Raw genomic sequence first — 18610 nt, 5'->3', positions numbered from 1 at the left:
TGAGCAGGCAACAGAATTAAACAGATCCATCCACTATGCATAGTTTCAATGATAAATCAATATGAAGAAAATGGTAAAAAGAAAAAAAAAAAAAAACAAAACAAAACACATCCTATACATGCATTATAGCCTAAACAACGTAACCAAAAAATGATCATATTACAGAGCATATCGTATGATAAAAGCAAAATGGCCCAAATATCTAAAAAGTTATCAGCTAAAAGCATTCAGTAACCTAAAGTGAAAAAAAATACACAAGTGTTCATAAGATTATTTTTTCAATATATCTGTGTTCAAACCGTTAAATTTCTAATTCTCGAGTTAACAGTTAACGCCATTGACTTTTAACGGTTTGGACACAGATATATCAAAAAAAAAATCATACATGTTAGAACATTTTTCTTCACTTTATGTTACTAAATACCTTTGGCTGATGACTTCTTCAATATTTTTGCCCTTGTCTTAGAATCAATTCCACAACATGAAGTCAATCATATGCCCTCTGGGAGCTTGAAACTCTGTGACCCAAAAATTTGATGAGAGTTGTTCTGAACAAAGAGTGCTACTCCACATTTCGCGGCATTGAATCCTTCCCACAAGGCAAAGTTAAGGGTTCCTGAGACTGTCTTCTTGGGACTCATGTCTTTGACGTTGCAGAGCTTTTCCAGCCTTCGAACGACATAGTCGTTTGATAGAACACGACCTTTGTTCTCCCCTTTCTCGCAGTTGTTGAGCAGACCACTCTCATATAATGCGACCATGACGTTTACGCCATTACCGTCCACCTTCATTCTCAATGCTCCTGCGAGAGAGACTTGCAAGGAATCTGGTGACGGCTTTTGGAAAGTTGCCTGCCAAGAAAATTTAAACTATATTAGTCACATTCTTCAAATTTTATTGAGATTGCAAAAAACAAAAAAAAAAATCTGTCTAATCACATTTTTTTCAAAATGTGTGTGTGGGTGTATCAACATTGGAGGTTTAGATATTTGGAAAATTAATGGACATATTGTACATAAGATACAAGCTGGATGATTAAATTAGAGAAAAGTTAAACAAGTTATTTATAATAGAAAGATATTTAATAAACTTAAAAGAAAGAAAATTTTATCAAACTATTATTTAACCAACTATGTTATATAATAGTAAATGTTAAATTTTAACGGGATAACAAAACATAAAGTTGGAGTAATATAGATGAAAATGTGAAAATGAATGTACGGGCATACACGTAAACATAAAACCTAAAATGAACAAATACGAAAAAAAGTGAACGTAGCATTTATTGAGAGAAAAATAGTAAAAAATCATTCAAAAAATTTTTGAATATATACTGAAAAGACCACAAGAGGCATCGATGAGGAGAGTCGAACAAATAATTTTAAGCCTTATTAGGAGGAGTAGAGGAAGCCAAAAAGAATACTTATGAAAATTATTGACCGAAATCTCTTAGTTAACAACATTTCTAAAAGCTTGATAAACGATAAAGCACAATAGTATCGTACAATCCATATAGTTAACCCCTACTTATTGGGATATGCAACTTCCTTCAAATTTGTCTCAATTATCAATTTGATCTCTCAAATTTAATTTATATTAATTTAACCCCTTAAATTTACTTCGATCATCAATTTGATCCTTTTTTTTTTTTCAAAAAGTTACACTACTAAAATTTACTGACTTGAATAATAAAATATTAACAATAGCCATTAAGGGTGATTAAAAGTATGGTTTGGTTCAATTTTGATCAAAATATAAACCAAACCAAACTAATTGTTTTGCACAAAAAATAACACTTGATCAATTTTTTTAAAGTCAATTTGGTTCAATTTTTAGGTGACTTGGTTTAGTTTGATTCATATATGGATTAAGTTACAATATATTTTAACACTTAAAAATATTCCAAAATCAAGTCACATTCTCAACTTTATTATTTATGAACGAAAATAAAAAATATTCAAATTTTGTTATTAATAAATATCAGAGTATATGCATTGTAAATAACATTAACATGGGTTAAATTTTATTACAAATTATCTTAATGTATATAATAAAAAGAAACTTGTTTTAAATCAATAAAAGGAAAACATGTTTCAGTAACAAGTCGTGAAGTATTTGACTTTTTTCAATCAACAACGACAATATACCTCTCCTTACTCTGGACTATCTTTTATTCTAAAAGCAATTAACAAAATTAATAAAAGTAAGATAGAAGTTCTGTTAAGGTATTTTGGGCTTAGGTTGAACTTTGATTCAGATTAAAATTAAAAAAATATTAAACACTAACTAATAGTCTAATATCAATTATAAAAAATGCACTTAAAATGTAGAAGGTATAGCTCAAGTTTAGTTAAGGTTTCAAAGGAAAAAGAACCAAAACTTAAACCAAACCATTCGGTTTTTTAATTTATAAAATCAAACTAAATCTAATGATCGGTTTTATTCAATTTTAATTGGATTGATTTAGACTGATTTGGTTTGATCAATTTTGTTCGATTTTGCTCACCCTTAATAGTCATATAGATTAGTAAAAATGAATATAATTATTTAGGTGAGAAAAATACAGACTATGAAATTTTAAAAAAAAAATAGAACAAAACATATTATAAAGGATTATATTAATAAAATTAAACTTATTTTAAGTTTAATTTATTCCCATTTAGCTATATATACACGTCAAATTATCAATATACTTTATACATTATATTATTTTGAGAACTAATTTGTATTTTAAAATTTAAAGAACTCACATTAAAATTTTAAAAACATAAGGGATCAAAGATAAAATTTAAACTCATGGGATTAAATCGATAATTGAGACAAACTTAAGAGATTAAAAGTTTCATTATCCCTATTTTAAACATAGAAGAAAAATAATAACCAAAAACAGGTAAAATTCGTATGATTCCAATGAAATTCAGATAGATCTGTGTAATTTATCCCGTATGTAAAGAAAAATTGTTATTTACTTTTAAAATAAAATATTAGTAAATATCATTTAATATTTAATACAAGGTATAAAATTTGTTCCCCTCTACATAAATTCTATTCAGCTACCAAGTTTATGCTATACCTGTTCATAATCCTGAGATCTCTTAGGAGGAGGAGTACGAAACTTGAATATTCTCTAAAAAGGTGTTCAGACCATGGTTACCTAGAGCTATGTTTAGTAGTGGTCAGATAGAAAGAAATGACAGTCAAGGAAAAGCTGGAAATATAAAGGCAAGGAATGCTGATGCCTCACGTTTATCTGTCCTAACTGAGTTGGGGGAAGAGCATGAAGATGATGGGAGTCACATCAAGCCTAATGGTAAAAGCAGTCTGGAGAGTTAAAGAGGACAAACGAAAGTTAGCAAGGAAAAGGAAATGGTTGGGTCAGAGGATACTACAAGAAGGGGAAGCTCTATCCCTTTTGTGTTTGGAAGTGAAGTGATAGTCAACACACACAAGAGAGGTGAATGCAGTGAGCAAAAGAAAGGAAGGGAGGGAAAAAAAGTGAAAATGCCTATGGGCTGAAATGTTAGTGAAAGCAAAAACTTCATTAAGTGATGGACTCAAGAATTGTAATTACAAGGCAGGCTCAAGTGCTGAACGAAAGAAGAATATGAGCAATAAAAAAAATAAAGCCCTTTTGACTTGTGGTAAGAGGAGTCCATTGTCCAGGCCTAAGATGCTATCTCATTTACATAAAAGACTGCAAGCATTAAGAGCTCATAAAGTCATCATTGGATCCCTATCGGCCCAGTGCCCTAATGCCCTGTTTGATACAGAGAATTATTTTTAAAAGAAGTGAAAATGAAAATAAAAGTAAAACTAGAAAAGGATATGAAAGTGGAACTCAAAGTGAAAGTGAAGTTTACAAGGATATTTGGTATGGAGATAGAAGTGGAATAAAAATTTTATTTGATAAATATATTTATATTTAATAGACCAAAATACTCATGATTTTTTTAAAAATCCACCATTATCTTCTCACAAGTCGCACTCGTCAGCTTCTTGGCTTAAACCACACAGTTGCAGAGAAATCTTGCACATCCAAGAGCACAACTCATTCCAACTCCTTGCGTGCTCATGGGTCATAGCATCACCATTAATTGTGAATTAATATAACATTTAAGTGACTCAATCTTAAAACAAACGAATTATGAATGCAAAAACCCAAGACACCGATGGAGATCTGAGAAACATAATGGATGGGTTTTGAAGAAGGGGTGGCGATGGTGGAGATCTGAGGGAGACATCGTCGCTAATTTGCTATGGAATCCTGAAGCTCAAGCCTTCAAATCAGAAACCCATAGTCATCGCAGCATTGCACCCAAAAAATTAGGAAGCAGTAGATCTGGTTTCGCACCATTCTCAGGTCGTCGTCATCGTTGTCCTCTTCATCATCCTTGGCATCAGTGGAAGTTGAAAGAGGAAAGTGTAGGAGACGAAAGAGAGAGAAGGGAAAGAAGATGAAGCAGGGGAGGTTGGCCATTGACTCGTTGGCAGAAGTGGGAGGAGGTCAGAGGTGACGTCAGTCAGGAAGAAGGAAAAGGAAGATCGATGGATGAATCTTGATGAGTGGAACGAATGAAGGGACAAAAATGTCATCTTCAGGGCAGTTCCATGAGAGTTGGCCTAGTTCCATGCAGCCCTTGATGGAATCCAGTTCCATCGTTTTTGGTGGAAGTCACTTCCACAGGGAAGCTTGTTCTATGCTACCAAACATGCACAAATTTCCATTCCACTTCCACTTCCACTTCCACTTCCACTTCTCCTTCTCTCCCTCCAATTCTATTGTACCAAACAGGCCATAAGATTATTGAAGAAGAAAGTGCTTGTGTGTACAAGAGGGGAGAGTTAACCCAGAAGACGGTAACACTATCCAGGGAAATACAACGAGGTGTCTTGATGCCATTAAAAATAGGACGCTGGTTGAACCTTTACCACCTCATGCAAGACCACCAGAGACGAATACGCAAGTGCAGGAATCTGGTACAGTGCAGGTTAAGCGGAATCTCAACGCATAACTGCCATTGGCTCTTGAGGATATGGCTACAGCAGACTATTATGCGGATTGTGATGAGGACGGTAAGAAGGCAGGGCTACATTGATCAGGTTTCTTCTCTCTCTCTCTCTCTTTTTTTTTGCCGTTTTATGGATATAATATCTTGGTATTGTAGGGAGCCAACTGCAAAACGTTCCCCATAAGAGTTAGGGATATATTGAGACAAAACCCTGTAAAAATCTTAATTTTGTTCGAAACTAGAACTAGCGGATCAAAAACTGATAAAATTTATAGGAAATTGGGATTCACAAATTGGATTAGAGTGGAATTGACAGGGTACACTGGTGGTATTTGGATTCTTTGGAGGGAGGATGCTGCTAAAGTTACTTATATTTCTTCCTCAACCCAGTTTGTTCACTATGATATGGAATAACTTGATGAGGGCTCGAAGATTTTGCTTACAGATGTTTACAGGGAGCCAAATCAAGTTCATAGGAGAGTTTTTTGGGATGATTTAATTAATTTTAGCCATTCTATCAATGAAATTGGATTGATTGTCTTGGGTGATTTTAATGCTTATCTTGAGCCGAGTGGCAAGTCAGGGTGCAGTGGCAAATTCTTCTACAATGAGAAGCTTTAGGAATTGTTTGAAAAGACTGAACTTATCCCCTTTGAATTCGTAGGAGATCGCTTTATATGGGAAAAAACCAGTATTAAAGAGAGAATTGATTGGGCACTTTGTACTGTCTTGTGGATCAGTTCTTTTCCTGAAGCTAAAGTGTATCATCTCAGTCGATTTGGTTTAGACCATAGACAAATTCTTGTCAAATTTTAGAGCCATAAGGAGTCCAAAGGAAAAAAATAATATGTTCAAGTGTCAGGCTGCGTGGTTACTTAAAACTGAATTCGCGGATTTGGCTCGAAGAGCTTGGGAAGCAGGGAATTGGAATGACTGTATTGAGGAGTTTACCCAGAAAGTAATTAGCTGGAATAAAAATAGAGTGGGTAATATAATTTACAAGAAGCAAAAATTCTTAAAAGATTGGAGGGACTTGATAAGGCTAGATCAAAGCAGGACAATCAATACCTCCAATAAGTTGAAAGAGAGCTTTGGGCGAACTATAATAAGTATTTTGCTCAAGAAGAATGAATATGGTTTCAGAAGTCAAGACGCGATTGGTTAAAATGGGGAGACAGAAATAGAAGTTTTTCCATCGATCCACGGTCATGAGAAGAATGAGAAATCGTGTGGATGCTGTAAAAGATCAAAGCAATCAGTGGGTGTTTGATATAGAGGCTTTGAAGTAGATAGCTTTTAATTACTATAATGATCTGTTTAGAAGGGAATTTGAAGATCATAGGTAGCTTGTAACCAAAAGAGGATTCCCAACTTTGACTGAAAATGAGTTGAAAGACTTGCATGAGGAAGTTAGTGATGCAAAGATAAAAGGGGCTATGTTTGAAATAAGGGCATTCAAAGCACTAGGTTCGGACGGAATTCAAGCATTCTTCTTCCAAGAACACTGGCCAATTGTGGGTCAACCCATTTATCAATTAGTCAAAGAGATATTTGAGTTGAATGAGGTGAGAAATATCAATAGCACTCTCTTGGCACTTATACCGAAAGTGGATAACCCAGAAACAATCAAAGAGTTCAGACCTATATCACTTTGAAATGTAAGCTACAAGATTGTGTCTAAGGTGATCACAAATAGACTCAAACCAATTATGGACAAGGTGATTGGTCCATATTAAAGTAGATTTATACCTGAAAGGCAAAGTAGTGATAATATTATTGTGGCATAAGAAGTAATCCATTTAATGAAGAGATTGAGAAGAAAAGGGGGGTATATGGCTATCAAAGTTGATCTTGAGAACACCTATGATAGAGTGGATTAGCAGTTTCTTCAACAAACTCTTTATGAGTTGGGTATAAAAGATGATGTCGCTAAAGTGATCCTAGCCTGCATTAATTCTGCAAATTTTAGAGTGCTTTAGAATGGGGTTCCTTTGGACGCTTTTTATCCTACTAGAGGTCTTTGACAAGGGAACCCAATATTCCCACATCTCTTCACTCTCTGTACGGAACAACTTAACCACATCCTCATGGATGAAATTGATAAGAGATGGAAACTGATTCGTTTGTCTAAAAAAGGTCCTAATATTACACATCTTTTCTTTGTGGATGATCTTGTGTTATTTGCTGGGGCTTCTACTGAGCAGGTGGAAATCATTGAAGAATGTATGCAGAAATTCTATTTTTACTCAGGACAAAAGGTGAACAAGGAAAAAACAATAATGTGCTATTCAAGAAATGTTAACTTTAATAGAGCTATTGATCTCAGTAGGAGATTAAATGTTAAGATTATGGGGGATCTTGGGAAATACCTTGGGATATCGCTTATTCATCAAAGGGCTTCTTACAACTTATTTGCTCCCATTCTAAACGAGGTCAAAGGAAGATTGGTAGGTTAGAGAAAGAATTTCCTTATAACAGCTAGACGGTCCATTTTGATTAAATTTGTTGTTTCAGCAATGCCATTATATGCAAATGATGCTACTCCTAAAGAAACTACTGTCTGAGGTTGAAAAAGATTGTCAAAATTTCCTTTGGGGTGACTCCAATGATAGTAAAAGGTACTTCTCCTAACTTGAAAGGAAATTATCATTGACATGAAAAAAGGTGGATTGGGAATTAGGAATCTAAACTAACAAAATAGAGCTTTTATCTTCAAACTTTATCCGAAAATACTTCAAAATGATAAAGCTTTATGGGTTCAAGTTTTGAAGGCTAAATACAAATGCGAAAGTGGTGTCTTCCCAGAGGTGGGAATGAAAAAACATGCCTATTTAACATGGAGAAGCATCATTAGATGTTGGGAGAGCTTCCTTGCTGGGGTTGGTGAAAGGGTTGGCAATGGGTGCAACGCTTTGTTCTGGATTGATTCCTAAGCTTATTATAGCAAACCACTCATATGGCTATGGAACATGGTTATGATGCTAAGAACCTTATGATTGATTTTTTTTTTGTTCCTTTACAACGGATGGATTGTGGGACCTTCAAAAGATGGGAGTCTGGCTGCCTAGTACCATTATTAGCCATATTGCTCATACTGCTATACCAAGAGTTGAGAGGGGTGAAGATTCCTTTAGTTGGAAACCATCTTCGGATGGTAATTTTATTATTTCTTCAGCATACAAATTTCTTATTACAAGCATATCATCAATAGCTGAGGAATTATGGAGCAAAATTTGGAGCTGGTCAGGACCTGAGAAAATGAAAATTCACCTTTCACTGGCAGCTAAGGGTAAAGTACACATGGCAGAACTGAGAGCATGCAGAGGGTTACAGGAATCTGATCTCTATCCGTTAGCTTCAAGACTGTCCACATGCAGATATTTAATGGAAGGACCTAGTAAGAGAAAGTGAATAGGACAAATTTAAGAGGTTAAGTGCCACTGATTGGGTATCTTGGAATCTGAAACATGAGATAGGGAGTAGAGAAACAAAAGGTGTGCTATGGGATGCTATTGAAGAAGGGATTTATGATCCAACAACTGTTTTTCGTGCTAGGAATGATTTTCGAACGCTTAACATATCACATAGCTTGTGGCATCAATCCAGAAGATCTCCAGCAAGATGGGTGAAACCTGAGGCGCCAGTAGTAAGATTAGATATGGATGGGTCATTCAAGGAGGGTGTGTCACGATGTAGCAAAGTCATCAGGGATTGCTCAGCGAATTGGGTGGTGGGGTTCAACTCAGTTCTTGGTAGCTTCCCTCCTGCAATCACTAAAGTCTTGGGTATCATACTAGGTTTGGAAATTCGTGCAAGTTATGGTTTTCAGCAGGTGAAAGTCTATACTAACTATGCCGAGGCAATTAATATCATCACTCACCTAGATTCGTCTAAGCACCCTTATAGAGACATTATTGATTATGCTAGATTTTTACTGTTTAGGAGTAGTCATATTTCTTTAGATTTCGTTTTTAGAAAAGTCAATGTTTATGCTCATAATTTAGCTAGTCTTGCTACTAGTCTAATAGGTTCTTTTTGCTATTATGATCAACCCCCACTTTACTGTAGGGAGGTGATGGATGATGATAAGAAATGAGCTAGTGTAGGAACTACTATGTAATCTCTTTTGGGCAATGTTATCCATTTTTATTCAAAAAAAAAAAATTCAAAACACTATTTGAGATATTAATACAAAAATTACGACCCAAAACCACTTAGTTAAATAGGAAAATCTTTGACAAAGTGTCATGAACCACCGGAGATAGCTAGACTTGTATTTTGTCTTTGTCTTTAATTCTTTATCCACCCTTCAATCTAAATATATACATATATACACTTCCTCTGGTCCTATTTATAGGGTAGAAAAAAGTTTTTTTTTTGTCCTATTTATAAGTCACCTTTTTAAATTTTCATTACAAATTTTTCCATTTGACCTCCATTGAATGCTAGAGAGAGAAAATGTGTTGTTAAATATGTATATTTAACAGGGGTAAAGTTGAATAATTATTAAATTTCTAGATAAAGTTAATGAGTTTTAAGGTTTTTTTTTTTTTTACTATGGTGAAACATGTTGGAAGTGCTTTATAAATAAAACCAGATAAGTATATCAAAGGTCATATTCAAACAAGGAAATCTATGGTTGATGGGATTTCAATTTTGTTATTAAATTAGTAAAGTGATTTTATGCGGTATATGAAATAAAGTATATTATAGTAATCACATGGGTTTAAAACTTAAATAGATATCTTTGGCCTAACGTTGATTTCAAAATGAGAAGTAGAATGGAATTTCTTGAAATTTCATAAAGAATTTTGATGTTAGGTAAGAAATTGGCCTCCTACTTGGTGGTAGGCGGGACATTGGCATTGAGATTGAAAATCACATGCATGAAATATGTCAAGGTCTCTTTCAGATCTACCAGATGACAGAAACATGTGGTTGACAGATAACCTAAAAATATTCTGTTTTTTCCCTCCCATTTTTTTAACCTCCAATTATATGTTCATTATAATTAACTTGTTTAATAGTAGGTCTTTGGAAATGTGCGAACTTCACAAAAACAAGGCCAAGCACTAGATAGATAATGTCTGAAAATAAAGCTTCTTAACATTTTTTGGACTTCTTAGCTTTTTCATGGCCAAAACATTTTTGTATCTTGCAGGTTATTGCATCACAAGGGATGGCTTATTCTTGGCTTTGTTTTTCTTCAAGTTTGGAATCTCCAAATCAAATAAAGTAACCAAATCACTGAAATGTCCCCCAAAGAATAAATGCCTAATAGTCTTAACTCTTTAACCAATTATGGTAAACAGAATTTCACCCCTCATAAATCATAATTATCAAACAAAATTTAATCAAACTTGGATTCAGCCTTTTAATACCGAGGATTTGTGTGTGCGTGTGTGCGCATGATAACTTAGAAGTGAAAATTTTGAAGTTCAAATCGTTTGGAAACTTTTTTTTTTCAAAAAAAAAAAGGTTATGATTAAAATAATTCATAAAGATCCATTGTCATTCTTCTACACCACCCAATATCGTTAACAAAAAATCTTTACTTGAAGACAAAAACACCTTCAACCTGGTGCAATTTGACATGACAAACATAAAATTTTTGCATACACACGTATGAATTTTCTTTACATCATTGTTATTAAGTTATTTTAATTAAAAATATCTATAAAAAAATTTAAAGATCTATTCAGTGTTGGTAAATTATCATATACATAGTTTTCGTTAAGAATTCATGCATCCAGTGTGTTATACTATAATTATAATAATAAAATTATAACAAATATCCAAACAATTAGTATTTTAGAGCATATACGAACCTCGAAGGAAGGCACAGGGTATCTCGGTGCCTCAGATATGGCGGTGATGAGGGCATTCTCGTCATTTCCGACACAATGGGCCTTGCCTTGGACCACAATCTGGGGCGTGAACAAAGTGTCAAGCCCAAGACTCTCAACGTAGGCCTTCTGTCTTACGGTCCATTGACTCGAACCATATGGATCCTTCCAGCCCATGTAATCCCAGTAGTCCACGTGGAAGGCCAGCACCACCACCGGCATCTCCAGCCGGAAATCTCCCCGACCCAGCCTCGACACCAACAGCTCCGCTGCCGGTGACGTCGTGCATCCCTGCGACGAGAACAGCTCCACCAACACCGGTCCCCCGCGCTTCATCTCCTCCGCCGTCAAATCCGCCGTCGCGCTGCTCTCGCGGACGGACTCGCCTAGACTACCATGCGCGACGCCGCCGCCGCGGCGTTTGCGGAAGCAGGACAATAGACGGGGCGCCATCGATGTCGAACGGGTCGGTGGCGATGGCGGGGCAGCGGAGGAATCAGACGGTCGAAGAATATGAAGAGATCAGAGAGAATGAGAATAAAAGAAAAGGAGAGAGAAACAGGGAGAAAGAGAATTTGTTGAAATGTATGTATTGAGGAAGGGAAGAGATACGGAAGGCTGAGAAAGAAAGATGGCAAAGAATATGGGAAGAGTTTCGATCCCTGATAGCGCTAGATGTTTCTGATAGTGCTAGATATATTTTTCTCATTTTGTATTTTTTTTAATTTCTATTTATTACTTATTTATGGCGGGAGACAGGGGAGATTGTTGTTGGGTCTTGGGTTGCTTTACTGACACGGTTGTACTTGTGTCGGTGTCGAATTGGTAATTGGGACGTGCGTGAATAATATTTTGGTAAGTAAATAAATAAATTTTTAGCAAAAAGAAAAAAAGAAAGGGTTAATGATGAGGGTCGGGTACTTTGAGACGGCTTGAAGTCGGTGAGATGCAAATGTGGGAGAATTTAAAAAAAGGCTCCCTCATTAAAGACATTAAAAAAAACTTTAAAATTTTTCAAATTTTATTGCAGTTGGATTGAAATTAAATTTAAAAAAAAAATGATAAAATTATCTTCATTTGAACATATAGCAAATGTGATAATTTATTTATTCTTATATTATATATTATTCATTTATTATAAAATATTGTTAATTACTTTATTTTGGACTAATGTTGTTTATCATTTTTGTGAGGATATCATCTTTAGAACTTAAATTGCGTTTCAATGCAAAGGGACAATAAACAACTACAGTAGGAAAATGAACAACTTTGATACGGGAAATTCACAACTTTATTTACCATGATAATAACACTAAGAATAAAATTAATTAAAACTATGCTCACAAACAACTCCGGTAGACAAATTAATCATTTCAATATGGAAAATGAAAGCCTTCATTATAGGGAATTTGTAACCTTTTTTATCATGATAACAACATTAAAAATAAAATCAATTGCAATCATGCACACAAACAAGTCTGTTAGGCAAAATAACCATTTCAATATAGGAAATGAATAACTTCAGTATGAAGAATTTGCAACTTCATTTACCATAATAACAACACTAATAATAAAATCAATTGAAGCTATTCACGCAAACAACTTTGATAGGTAAAATAACCACTTCAATATGGGAAATGAATAACTTTAGTATGAAAAATTTGCAACTTTATTTGCCATGTTAATAACATTAAGAATGAAATTAATTGAAGCTATGCACACAAATAACTTTAATAGTCAAATTAACCACTTCAATATGAGAAATGAGCAACTTCAATATGAGAAATTTTCAACTTCATTTAATATGATAACAACACTAAAAATAAAATCAATTAAAATTAGGTGCATAAACAACTTTGATAGGCAAATTAACCACCTCAATATGGGAAATGAATAACTTAAGTATGAAGAACTTGCAACTTCATTTATCATGATAATAACATTAAAAATAAAATTAATTAAAGCTATGTATATAACTATTTTGGTAGGTAGATGTTGCTCACCACAAGTGCACGGGTCATAGCAAGTAATATAATGAAAGTAAAATATTATTTCTTTAGAGATTTGTTTAAAAATAGTAATCAAACAAAAGACTAAGCAAATTGAATTAAGTTGAGCAAAACACAATTATAGGAAAAATTTAATTTTTTAAACACTAGAAAATGAGGAAAAGAGAATGATTCATAAACTTCAAGCACAAATTAGAATCTAAGATTATTTATTCTCCTTGTATTTCATAACACTAAAATTACCTTCTCTTATAAATACTTTTAATGAAGATAATTAAGTGCTAACTTAGGGTTTAAAAATACTTAGACAAGTTCTTTCAAATCATGAACAAGTATTTAGTTAAATTAATTACCCAATCTCTTATTATAATTAATAAAACTCAATTTTAAACACCAACCCTAACATGGCTATACAAGGCTAACAAGTATATCTCTATTTTACTAGCAAAACTATCCATTTAACATGCAAATATCAAATTTTTGCACTTTTTATCTAAGTTCTACACTCAATCTAGCTCTCTCAAGTATCAATCAAGTAAATCCAACATCTAAATAGTGGCCAATCATTTAGAAGTATTAAGGAAAGAGTAAAATAAACACATATATATCATTAATCACAAAAAAAGAGAGGAGAAACTTAGTATTAATCCATATAAGAGTTTTAAATAATTCTAGAATAAAAAGTCTAGCTACTCATAAGCTTTCACAAATACACAAAATAGTTGGATCTATTTCATATTACAAAAGAAGAAAGGGAAGAGGAATAAAAAAAATAAAGAAAATGAGCTCTAAATGTCTTGAAAACTTCAATCTCTTAATCCCAATTCTTTCAATGCCAAAACCCTAGCACAGTCAAACCCCAAATGTGTCTAAAAGTGTGTAAAATGCGTTATGAGTTGAGCTCTCAGCATATATATGTCCTACCTAACTAATTTTAGATAAATAAAACGTAGCGTTTTTTTTATAGCGGCAAAAGTTGCGAACATAAGTCGCAACTTTCTGACGACTTTGGCACTTTTACACTATTTTTACAGCTAACAAAAATTATTCACTTTGTACTTAATTTCTTTATCTAAAAGCTTTCCAAAAACATCAACAAAGCTCCATAAATGTTTCTAATCAATATTTAAACTAAAATAAGATAAAATTAGCCTAAAAGTATTAAATTAAAGCCAATAATGCAAACTCAAAGTAAAATGCACATTTTTTTTAATTTGGACGATAAAAATATATACAATTGACCTAAAATGGATTAGAATCTAAAGAAAATGTAATGAAATGACATGAAATTCTAGAAGTTAATAGTAAAATAACCACTTCAATATAAAAAAATAAACAACTTCAGTATGAGAAATTTGCAACTTCATTTACCATAATAACAACAATAAGAATAAAATTGATTAAAATTATGTGCACAAATAATTGTGATAGTCAAATTAACTATTTCAATAAGAAAAATGAACAACTTTAATGTGAAAAATTTGCAAGTGTGTTTTAAATCTATTGTTATCATGGTAAATAGTTGTAAATTTTTGATATTGAAATTATTCATTTTCTTACGTGAAGTTGCTTATTCTCTCATAGAAGTTGTTTGTGTCATTACTGAATCTTGATTTTATTCAAAGTATTGTAATCATAACAAAATGAGTTATTCATTATCTACATAGATATTGTTCATTTCCCTACATATTGTTGTCCATTTTCCTATTAAATGTTCTTCACTTGCCTACTAGACTTGTTCGTAACACTACTTTTACTTGATTATATTTCAAATGTTGCTTTCATTTTCAAATGAGTTGTTCATTTGACTACATATTGTTGTTCATTTTCTAACTAAATGTTGTCTGTTTACCTATTGGACTCAGTAGTAACACTACTTCTACGTAATTTTATTTCAAGTATTGCTTTCATATTTAGATGAGCTGATTATTTGCCTTTAGATTGTTGTTTATTTTCCCACCAAATTTTGTTCATTTGCCTACTAGACTCGTTTATAGCCCAACCTACACCCATCAATATTTATGGTTCATTTTTCTTATCACATGCAGTTGCAAATGAGCATGAACAAGTAATTCATTCCCCTCCAATGATTTGTTCATACATACATAGAAAAATAACATTATAAACATTGAACAACTTGGAATAACATTGTAAATATTTAGAGTTACGACAACATTGACATTGTTAATATTGCATTTGCATTCCTTTAACATCTATGAATAAATATTGGCAAAAAAAAAAAACATCTATGAATAAATGTTATGATACTGATTGTACAACACATTAATTTACATTAAACTCATGTCAAATATTTATTTCAGCCAACTTGAATAATTAGGATCTGCCTTAAATTACTCCCTTTCTCATGTTGATGATCATATATGTTAGTCCTTGAGTTCATCTTGATATACTTAGGTTGCATTCCTTCGCCTGCTGCAGTGCATGTGTAGTGGGTGTGCTAAGGTTTTGAGGTTTCAAACAAACAGGTGCCCAATTTGCAGACAACCAGTTGAGAGGCTTTTAGAGTCCCTTGTGATAGCCAGTTTCTATAGCTAAACAAAAAGTTAGATTTCAATTGATTGTAGCCAGAGTCCAAACACCAAAACCCACCAGAATATATTGATTGTGGCAGCAGTTTCAATCACTCCGAACTAAAGCTGGTACATGAACAACCAGCTCACGAACACATGCACGAGCAGAGCCACCAGAGAAACTCAAGCAATCGCCCCAGTCTTCTTTCTTCTTTCTCTCTTCTGCAAAACTTCTCTCTTTCAATGAGGGACAATCTTGTCATTTTCCACTGAAATTTAATATCAATTCAGTACTCCAGCCTTGCGGTGAGGTTTCAGAAATTTAGGAGTTTTCTTTTTTATTATGTCTGGTCTAGGAGTTTTCAGTGAAATTTTCCCTACATATAATTTGGAGGTTGCGGTTAAGGATCTCTGGCACAAGAGCGTCATCATCAAGGCCTTCAAGAAATTTGAAATCCTTCTCCAAACACCGCGGTTAGCATGCTGCAAATTATCACTTTCACAAGCTCTCCTCCTAAATTCCTTCTCCAAACATCAGTTTTCATCGGAGAACTTGTGCCTTCACCCTGTGAAAGCCCAATTATGGTGCAAGCAAGAAGAATAAGGAGCTGATCAAATATTACAACTCCCTGATTTGCTTTTATATCATCTCTTCAATTCAGACAACATTTGACAAACTTCTTTCCAGATTCAGGTGATTCCGCATACAAGTTCAAAGAAATATAGAGCTTTTGACTGAGAGTCTCAGACTCCCAGTTATCATAATTAGTCTCTCACTGGTCCTTCTCTCAAGGTCAATGCTCCTTTCGACGTAAATATAACATCAGGAGGTAGAAAATTAGTGAGTTGGAATGCTGAAAAGGCTATGACAATAAAAGCATATCCTCAAGTTAGAACTTGTGTGAGCTGCAATCTTGCAAGCTTACCAATAATCACCACAGGAGCAGAAACCATCCTTGAAGTGGTGAAACCTTGTAGTATCCCTAACAATGATTTCTCTTCCTTCAATAGCCGAGATGTACTTGATTGCAGAGTGGCAATCTCCACAGACTCTCAAGTTTTTAAATACCCGAATTGGTAAACCCAGTGGAACCTTTACAAGTCCAAAGGCAATTGCGAGTTTCTCACTGTGAAAGAAAAGAAGCTGTTCTTTTTGTTCCTCTCCCACATCATGTAATGCAAATTCAAGATCTGGCACATACCCAGCAAACTTCATTTTTCTTTCCAATTCTTTAAGCTTTTTGTGTATAGAAGCCAGCTCAGGGTGCAACCTATCGCTTGATCTGAATTCATGTACCATATTGTCTACTTCAAGCCAACTATACCCAGGTGTCTTAACTACGTTATTTTCTTTCATGGATCTTCGGACTCTAGCTACATGGTCCCATCTATTTTGTGCAGCATAAATATTAGCCAATTGAACATAGCCCGCTGCATTAGTTGGATCAAGCGCAAGCAAATTTTTGGCAGCAAAATCAGCTATATGTAAGTTTTTATGGATCCGACAAGCACCCAAAAGTGTTCCAAAGATAGAAGAATGCGGTTTAAAAGGCATATTCTTTATCAAGCACACAGCCTCGGATAACCTTCCAGCTCGGCCTAGAAGATCAACCATGCAAGTGTAATGATCAAGCTTAGCTTCAACTCCAAAATCCCTTGCCATTGATTCAAAGTAATGGATCCCAAGATCTACCAAACCTGCATGGTTACAAGCCAATAATACTGCAATGAAAGTAATCCAATCTGGATTTATGCCACCTCTTTTCATCTCATCAAACAAATGGAGAGCTTTTTCACCAGCTCCATGTTGCGCATAACCAGAAATCATTGCATTCCAGGTTACAATATCCTTTGGTGAAATCTGAACAAACAACTTCCAAGCATCATTTAAATCCCCACACTTGGAATACATGCTAATAAGTGAAGTCCCTACTGTAGTATCACTAACCAATGGAGATTTGCAAATTAATTGATGAACTTGTTTACCCAGCTGCAATGATGATAAAGTACTACATCCCAATAAAACACTGCTCAAGCTTGATGCATTAGCTTTAAACCCAATTTCTAACAATTTTTTGAAAAGCTTCAACCCGTTCTCTGCTTGGTTATTTTCAATACATCCTGCAATCATAGCATTCCAAGTCACTAAGTTCTTCAAAGGCATTTCTCGAAACAATCTTTCTGCTGATTGAACCCTCCCAAACTTCATGTACCCAGTTATCATAGCAGTCCATGCAACTACACTCTTTATAGTAGCTGAATTGAAAATCTCCAATGCAGAATCTAAATCTCCACACAATACATATCCTGAGACCATTGCACTCCATGAGACACTGTTCTTCTCTGGCATCACTGAAAACAACTCCCTTGCCTCACCCATCTTTCCCATCTGAGCATAGCCAGATATCATTGTATTCCATGAAGCAATATCCTTCACTGGCATGATGTCAAACAAAGCACAAGCATTATCAATGTCAAAATTGTTCCAATAACAGGCTAGCATTATGTTATACGAGATAGTATCTGGTTCAGGAATTTTTACAAACAGTTCGCATGCTTCTTTAATTTTTCCAGGTTTCTTAGCATACCCAGCTAAAATAGAATTCCATGTGATTGTGGTCTTGACTTTCATATTTTGGAACACACGAATTGCAGAATCCATGTCACCTGCTCTTACATAGCTACTGATGATCTTATTCAATTCAACAACATCATAAAGTTGATGTTGTCTTAAAAGTGAAGATTCTGGGGAAAAAGGGATAGACATTGTGGTTGTGGTGGTTCTCCGAACCATTTTAACAGAACTATCCCCCTTGGTTCCATGAGGAGGATGGTCCAAGATACCTGCAGAAGTAACTTCCCCATTCGGTTTAACATCTTTGATGGCCATGATTTGGTGTTTTCTTACCGATGAACTACGGTGGAATGTTAGATAGTTTTGGTTCCTTGAATGACGTGAAAATGAATAAAACATACTTCATGGAGATGCAAGAGACTGAGGCGAGCTCTTTAATGGAGGAGTATCAGCAGTTCCATGGGATACGTTGTCAACAGCTTTCTATTCAAATCACATTTTCTTTGTCAAGTCATAAAAACCATCATCATCACAAAAATACAATTACCAAGAGGAGCAAATTAAGAGCAAGATCCTGATAGATATTTTCTTATCACAAAAAAAAACAAAAGATGTACCAGCTACTGAACAAACCAAAGCC

At 34.3% G+C, this 18610-nt stretch overlaps 2 protein-coding genes across 2 annotated transcripts; both read right to left on the bottom strand.

Moving 5' to 3' along the window:
• Window positions 1-11544, bottom strand: LOC129295081 (uncharacterized). Its single transcript, XM_054933562.1, has 2 exons — window positions 10838-11544; window positions 1-851 (listed from the first exon to the last, which is right to left on the bottom strand). The coding sequence occupies exons 1-2, from the start codon at window positions 11306-11308 to the stop codon at window positions 492-494; spliced, it is 831 nt and encodes a 276-aa protein (XP_054789537.1). The 5' UTR covers window positions 11309-11544; the 3' UTR covers window positions 1-491.
• A 3434-nt stretch (window positions 11545-14978) lies between these two features.
• On the bottom strand, window positions 14979-18361 carry LOC129295075 (pentatricopeptide repeat-containing protein At4g16835, mitochondrial-like). Its single transcript, XM_054933557.1, has one exon. It carries the CDS (start codon window positions 18283-18285, stop codon window positions 16318-16320), a length of 1968 nt encoding a protein of 655 aa, XP_054789532.1. The 5' UTR covers window positions 18286-18361; the 3' UTR covers window positions 14979-16317.
• Window positions 18362-18610: the final 249 nt, after the last annotated feature.

This window comes from Prosopis cineraria, unplaced genomic scaffold, assembly GCF_029017545.1.
Source record: "Prosopis cineraria cultivar Desert tree isolate PC_DT_omini unplaced genomic scaffold, ASM2901754v1 PC45, whole genome shotgun sequence".
Classification (NCBI taxonomy): Eukaryota; Viridiplantae; Streptophyta; class Magnoliopsida; order Fabales; family Fabaceae; genus Prosopis; species Prosopis cineraria.
The sequence above is the reverse complement of the archived record's forward strand: the minus strand, read 5'-3'. Positions and strand labels throughout refer to the sequence as shown.